The sequence below is a fragment of the Melozone crissalis genome, unplaced genomic scaffold, assembly GCF_028551555.1.
Source record: "Melozone crissalis strain CALT ecotype California unplaced genomic scaffold, PUWL_Pcris_2 ptg000046l_1, whole genome shotgun sequence".
Lineage (NCBI taxonomy): Eukaryota > Metazoa > Chordata > Aves > Passeriformes > Passerellidae > Melozone > Melozone crissalis.
In genome coordinates, this window is record NW_026535824.1 from 3,184,147 (window position 1) to 3,191,524 (window position 7,378).

Consider the following 7,378-nt stretch of genomic DNA (forward strand, 5'->3'; position numbering starts at 1 on the left):
TGGAGTTTGGCTTTGAAGAAGGTGCCAGAATCAAAGTGCACCACCTTCAGCCTCCAGTGGCCAGGCTGAGGAAGAGCTTGTCATCCTTGATGTCACCCTCGCTGTCTCCAGCAGCAGCAGCAGCAGCAGCAGCAGCAGCAGCATCCCCACCCGGTACAGCTTCTCCAGGGGCTTCTTCTCCTTCCCTGGGGGGAGACCAGGCTCTCAGGGCTCTGCCCAGGGCCCCAGCTGTCAGGGAACCAGGACAAGCAAAACGAGCTTGGAGGGTGGCCACCAGTGCTGAGCAGAGCAGCTCAGCCCCAGCACAAGGGCTGCGTGCTCCCATCCCATGACCCCGGTGCAGTGACACAGGCAGCACAAAAAGCTCTGGGTTCCTTTGCTTCTCATTGCCAAGGCATATCTGGAGCAGGAACTTACCAGGGCCCTGGATCAAAGTGTGCCTGTGGCTCTCTCCCTTCTTCTATGGCAGAGGAATATCCCACATCCAAGGATCACAGAACAGGTCTTCCAGTGCGGGTCTGTCCAAGGAGTTCACGGATAAACACCACCTGATCAGGTCTTTGCACTCTGGGAAGAGAAAGCAGAAACTGCCGGTCAGCCAGAGAAGGCTCCTGTCTGCTTTGCCCCACTATTCCCACACCCAGGCCATGCTGCATGTGCTCAGAGCTGGGCCTAAACTTTCCCATCAATTCCCTGTTTTGGAGGAGAGCAGGACATGTGCCACCTCCTCAGCAGCTGCCAGAGCGGGATGCCCACTAGCCCGCTGCTGGCTCCCAGCACTGGGATTCCCCCCATGCCCAGAGAAGAGGATCCACCTTGAGAGAGCCCTTGTGGCAGCGGGAGCTGGCCCCAGCTGAGGTTCTGGCCCCTTCTGAAAGGGTGCTCCCCGCAGACCATCTGGTGCAGCAGGATGCCCAGGGACCAGACTGTTGCTGCCTCGCCATGGTACCAGCCAAAGTCGTTCCATTCCGGGGGGCTGTAGGACAGTGTTCCTATGGAATACAGATGGAGTTCATCAGGGGGATGCTGCTGCTCCCAGAGCCTGGCCCCAGCATCCCTGGGCCTGCAGGGGCTGCATCAGGGGCACACAGGGTGACCACTGCCCTCTCGCCAGCACCTGGACTTGTGCACAAACTAAGGGCTGGAAAAGAAGCCTCTGGTGTTGGAAGAGGGCAGCCCTGGCTAGGCCCGACCATGACATGCAAAGGAAAAACCCCCTCTGTGCTGGGGAAAAAACATGCCCTTATCCTCCCTGCCTACATTGCCCCAAAAATATTATGAAGCCAGGCAAACAGGGTGAGTGGAGCAGTCCAAGCTCTTCCTCTCATCTGCACACCAAACTGGCTGGGGCATAGGTTCCGCCCCCCCTCTCTGCTACCCCACCCACGGGGGTTTTGGTCGGGCTGGCTGCCCAAGCCCAGCCCTAGTCCTGGGCAGAGTGGCTGGCAAAGGCTGCCAGCAGGGCTGGAAGATGGCTGCCCACCCAGCCCTGCTCTAAAGCAACCCAGCTGAAGATTCAGTGCCCTGACTGGCAGCAAAAGGGAGAATCCCCGCTGCCACAGCCAGCTTGGGCTGTGATATGTTGGGCCATGAGATGCCAGCAGCGGGAGCACAGCCCTGCATGGGCTCACCTGCAAAGTGAGTGTAGACTGTGTCTTGCAGGTAGGTGCCACAGCCAAAGTCAATCAGTTTGGCCTGCCCGGTGTCCAGGTCAACCAGGATGTTCTCTGGTTTGATGTCACGGTGCAGGACCCCGCAGCTGGTGCAGTGCCGCACGGCCTCCAGCACCTGGCGGAACAGCTCCCGTACCTCCTCCTCGGGCAAGAACCGCCGTGCCCGAATGAAACGATGCAGGTCCTGACACCGCTCTGGCCGCTCCAGCACCATCACGATGTCCTTGGGGAGCTCAAGCCACTCCAGCAGCTGGACCACACCAGGGAAGCCAGTGGACACCTTGGCCAGCAGCACGATCTCCAGGGGTGCGCTGGTGCCGTCGGGCTGCGGGAAGAGCACGACGCCGTCAGTCGGGCTGATGCCGTGCCAGGCCTGGGGAAGCCTTCAGCCAGGCCGGGATGCTCTGCGCCCTGCGCTGGCCCCACGCCCGCTCTCCCTCGGGGCGTCCTGGCGGCTCCCACCATGCCGGGCCCCGCCTCATCCCCGGCCGGCAGCCCCGGCTTCTGCCACTGGCCCCGCTCACTCACCAGCTCGCCCCAGTGCCGGACGCGGTTCCGTGGCACCCTTTTGATGGCCACCTGCAAGCCAAGGGCAGCAGCGGTCTCAGCTCGCCGCCCGCACTGCGAGCCCCATCCTCCGCCCTCCGCCCTCCTCCTCCTCCATCCCCTCCTCCTGCGCCCGCCGCCGGCCCCGCCGCTCACCGGGGCGCCGTCCGAGAGCCGCGTGGCCGCGAAGACGCTGCCGAAGCCGCCGCGCCCCAGCAGCGAGCCCAGCCGGTACCGCTCCTGCAGGGCCTCCTGCGCCTTCCCTGCGGGCGGGACGCGGCGGTCAGCGCTCGGCCCGGGGCCAGCAATGGCCCCCGAGCGCCCCTCACCCGCCCCGGGCCGGCCATGCCCAGGCGTTCGCTCCCAGGAACGCGGCACGGGAGGCTCGGGGCTGGCGGCCGCGCTGCCGAGCGGCGGAGTTCGGGCCGGGGAAGCCGCAGCGGAAGCGGCGGGAGCGGCCGCGCCGCGTGTGTCCTCCGCGGGCCCTGGGTGGAGCCGGGACCGGGGCCGCGACCGCGACCGCGACCGGGGCCGCGGCCGAGGCCGGGGCCGGGGTCGGGACTAGAGCCTTCCTCGGGTCCGGGGCCGGGCTCGGGCCAGGCGGAGCCGAAGGGCGGCGATGCCGCCCCGGCCCCAGGCACTGATGCCCGCCCAGCAGCGCCACCGCCAGTACGGCCAGAGCCAGGCGGAGGCGAGACCGCGGCGGGACGGCCGGGGCCGGGCACGGGGCAGCCCCGCCCGGGGCCGGGGGCGGGCCGGGGGCATGGCCCAGCCCGGCAGGGGAGAGGGAGGCGGGGAGGGGAGAGGGACGCTGGGAAACGGACACCGAGAGGAGGATGCCCGACAGCGGGAAAGGGAGAGGGAGAGAGAGAAAGAGAAAGAAAGAGAGAGTATTCAAAACTATCTCTTTGCAGCTCTCGCCGCTGCTGCTGCCGCTGCTGCTGCCGCTGCTGCAACTGAGGCACCGGGACCGTTCGTCCCCGTGTCCGTTCCCCGCTCGCCCCACGAGCCCCACGTTCGAGCCCCGCGCGCCCCGGGGACAGCCCCTCCGTCTGCCCAAACACGGGAACTTTGCAGCCTTGAGCCCGGATGCAGAGCCCTGACTCCTGCGCACTGGCACAGCGATCCCCTCGCCTGCTGCTGTGCATTGTCCTTGCTGAGGGTCAAACACTGTCGGGGCACCTTCCTTTGGGGTAGGATTCCTACCTGACCCAAGCACTGCACTTACATCTCCAGTGTTGCTTTCCAGTAAAAACAGGGGAAGGAAAAGTGTGTGTGGCTCATGGGATTTTAGGGTGTCTAAAAATCACTAAGTCACTGATCTTAGAGGTGAGGTGCATCTGGAATTACTGGGATGCAACATAGAAAAGGGTAGCATAGAAATAAATAGAGGAAAACATAGTGGATTGTTTCTTTCATTTTCATTTCACTTCTGTAAAGCTGTTTCAGTTTTCCAGGAATCTTCTCCTGTCTGCTCTTCCCAAAAATCTCTCATGGAGAACAAGGTCAAGCTTCTGTCACAAGATTTGCCACCAGGAAATTATGCCACTGGTGAAGTTTTCATGATGACTGTTAGTGCTGGCTTAGGGCAAATTTGGGGAGGAAACCTCCAAAAGGAATCCATCTAGAAAGCAAGTTCAAGCAGCCCCTCCCCCTACTAGTTCAGGAAAAGACTTCCCTGGAGAAAAGTGAAAAAACCCCAGTTTATTTAACAAGTAAAGTATTCACAAGCATGAAAAATGAATCATATTAAATCAAACCTCTGACAGTGCTGAAGAGATGTCACATTCAGAAAGTCCTTTTTGTGGGTTGTAGTTGGCTCACTCGGTCTCTCCTGAGTCCCTCTGGTGCTGGAATGCAGCGTCCCAGAGCTCGGGGGGCCACAGGTGTGAGCTGCAGGTGTTTTCCTGGGTTTTCAGTCCAGAGCAGGTTTAAACAGTTCCAAGAAAAAGGAAAGTCACAGTCCAAGGAACTTCTCTGCCCCAGCTAGGTAAAAATAATTGTTAGACCTGGGCTGTGAAGGCACTGGGAAATTTCCAAATCTGGGCACTGGCATTGCCAGCAAACACCAGATCTGGATAATGCTGGAGCCAGAACCTGGAAATTTCCAAATTTTGGGTTTCTGTGCCAGGAAATCATTGGACTTGGGCTGTGCCAGCACCAGGAATTTTCAGATTTCGGCGCTGGCGCTGCCAGCAAACATCAGATCTGGGTGGTGTCATTGCCAGTGACAGAAATCTGCCAGATTTGGGCTCTGCTGGCACAGGGAAATTTCCAAATCTGGGTTCTGGTTACATGAAAAACAAGATGTGGGTGGAGCCAGACCCAGTAGCAGGAAGCTGCCATGGGCTTTGGATTTCTGTGCCAGCAAATTGCTGCACTTGGGCTGTGCCAGAACAGGGAAATGTCCAGATCTGGGCACTGGCAGTGCCAGCAAACAGCCCATTTCAGGCTCCAGGCTCCAGGAAGGATTGGATCTGGATGCCTTCCTCTTTTCTTTCCTTCTATCCTTCCTTCTTTCCTGGGATCCTGCTGCCAGTAAACTCCAGATTGGGCGGTACTGGCAAGGGGAAATTGCCAGGTTTTAGCTTTCTTTGCCAGCAAATTGCTGGACATGGGTGGTGCCCGAAGAGGGAAATTGCCAGATGTGGGCACTGGCAGTGCCAGCGCACACCAGATCTGGGTGGGGGATGTGCCAGCACCAGGAAATTGCCAGATGTGAACTTTCAGTGCCAGCATATTGCTGGATTTATGCTGTGCAGGAACCTGAAAAATTCTGGATCTGGGCACTTGTGGTGTCAGCAAACACAAGATTGGGTTGCTGTAAGTACCAGGTATTTGCAAGATTTTGGCTTTCCTTGCCAGAAAATTACTAGACTTGGGCTGTGCTGGCACCAGGAAATTCCCGCATCTGGGCACTGGGGGTGCCAGCAAACACCGGATCTTGGCATTGCCAATGACGGTAGCAGGGAATTGCCAGATTGTGGCTTTCTTTGCCAGAAAATTGCTGGACTTGGCTCTGCCAGAACAGGGAAATATCCAGATCTGAGCACTGGCAGTGGCAGCAAACATCAGGTCTGGGCACCTGTACTGGCATCAGGAAATTGCCGGATTTTGGCTTTCTGTGCCAGCAAATTGCTGGACTTGGGCTGTGCCAGCACTGGGAAATTTCCAGATCTGGGCACTTGCGCAGCAAACACCAGACCTGGGTGGTGCTGGTGGCAGCACTGGGAAGCTGCTGGGTTCTGGCTTTCTTTGCCAGAAAATTGCTGCATTTAGGTTTTGCTGGCAGTGAGAAATTTCCAGATGCTAATTTTCTGTGCCAGCAAACTGCTGGAATTAGGCCGTGCAGGCATCTGAAACATTCCCAATCTGGGTACTGGCGGTGTCAGCAAACCCGAGATTGAGTTGCTGTAGGTACCAGGTCTTTGCTTGGTTTTGGCTTTCTTTGCCAGCAAATTGCTGCACTTGGGCTGTGCCAGAATAGGGAAATATCAAGAACTGGGAACTGGCAGTGCCAGCAAACCCCACATTTCAGGAAGGATTGGATCTGGACCCATTCCCTCCCTGCCTCCCTCCCTCAGCAAGGCGCCAGAGGGGCTGGACAGCAGCCAGGCAGAAAGGGACCTGCAGGGACTGATGGACAGCAGGCTGGACATGAGCCAGCAGTGTGCCCAGGTGGCCAAGAAGGCCAATGGCCCCTGGCCTGGATCAGGAATGGTGTGGCCAGCAGGAGCAGGGCAGGGATTGTTCCCCTGTGCTCAGCACTGCTTGGGCAGCACCTCGAGTGCTGTGTTCAGTTCTGGAGCCCCCAATTTAGGAAGAACATGTAGGGGCTGGAGCGTTTCCAGAGAAGGACAAGGCTGGTGATGGATCTGGAACACAAGTGCTGTGATAAGTTCCTGAGGAAGCTGAGGTTGTTTATCCTGGAGAAGAGGAGGCCCAGGGGAGACAAGGCAGTGTCAGGGCACAGGTTGGACTTGATGATCTCCATGGCCTGTTCCACCCTTGCTGGTTCTGGGATTCTCTGAAGCCACCCTTGGAGCAGTCACAGGATGAGCCCTGGGCCTCCTGTTCAGCAGCTCCAGCAGCCCAGGTCCCTCAGCTTCTCCTGCCAGCCCCAAGGCCCATCCTGTCAGTCTTGCAGAGCCTCTGCAGCTCCTCCTCACTGCCCAGAACAGGGAGCCCCAGAGCCAGACACAGCAGCCCAGATGTGGCTCCCCTGGCCTGGGGTGCCTCTGGCAAGGGAGCAGCACCAGGCACTGCAGGAGCCTGCAGAAAATTGATCTGAAGGCCAAAGCTCCTTAGCTCCTTCTGAAAGAGCAGGAACAGTTCCTCATTCCAGTGTGGTGGAATGCTGGGCACCACAGCTCCAGGTGAGGACTGGACACAAGTTTGCTCCCACTGAGTGCTATGATGGGTTCTGCAGGAGCTCTGGCCTCCTGTGCTTGCCAGGCACAATGGGGAGAGAAGGAGCCAAGTGCACTGATGTGGGAAATGGATTTTTAGAAAGCTTTTAGGGCGTAATAGAAGGCCCACAAAGTAGGAATCTGTATATAAATCTTGAGACAAGAAATGCTAACCTAAAAATGCCATGGAACAGGACAGATATTGTTGAGAGAAAAATGGAGCTGGAAAAAAGTTTCAAAAGACGGCCTTGCAAATAAGATTTTGGAAAAACAGAGCTATGAAAGATGCATTGTAGTGGGACCCATGAGGGGCAGCTTTAAATAATTGGCTTTAAGGCATCTACAACGTGGCATGGCAAAAGGCTGATAGACCAAGAAACGCTTATAATGTATTATAATTAGGAAATAGTTGGCTTCTGATTGTGATGGCGTGAATTATAACATCTGTATTGTCTCACTCTTCTCATGAGACCGAAAATGGAAGAAAAGTTATTAAAACACCTCTCAGTGTCCCCGTCTCTAGGTCAAGAAAAGAGTATTATCCAACACACTGACACACCTTTGCCCTGAGCATAACCCAGCCTGGACCAAACACACTGAAAGGTTTTCCCTGTGGCCCATGTCTCGAAACATCAGGTCTGCTGTTTGACAACTCAGGTTGGTTTGGTGTCAAGGAGCTCCCTCAGAAATACTGGGTTTGTCTTCCTCTGTGCCTTCCCCTCAGCAGCCTTGGGGATGCTCCTGTGTGAA

At 57.5% G+C, this 7,378-nt stretch overlaps 1 protein-coding gene across 1 annotated transcript; it reads right to left on the reverse strand.

Annotated features, from left to right (window-relative positions):
• Positions 1 to 879: 879 nt before the first annotated feature.
• Positions 880 to 7,095, reverse strand: LOC128943455 (serine/threonine-protein kinase pim-1-like; the record flags this gene model as incomplete). Its single annotated transcript, XM_054286396.1, has 5 exons — positions 7,087 to 7,095; positions 2,376 to 2,477; positions 2,202 to 2,252; positions 1,632 to 1,998; positions 880 to 992 (listed from the first exon to the last, which is right to left on the reverse strand). Coding segments are annotated over exons 1-5 (642 nt in total), but the record flags the coding sequence as incomplete, so codon positions are not given.
• Positions 7,096 to 7,378: the final 283 nt, after the last annotated feature.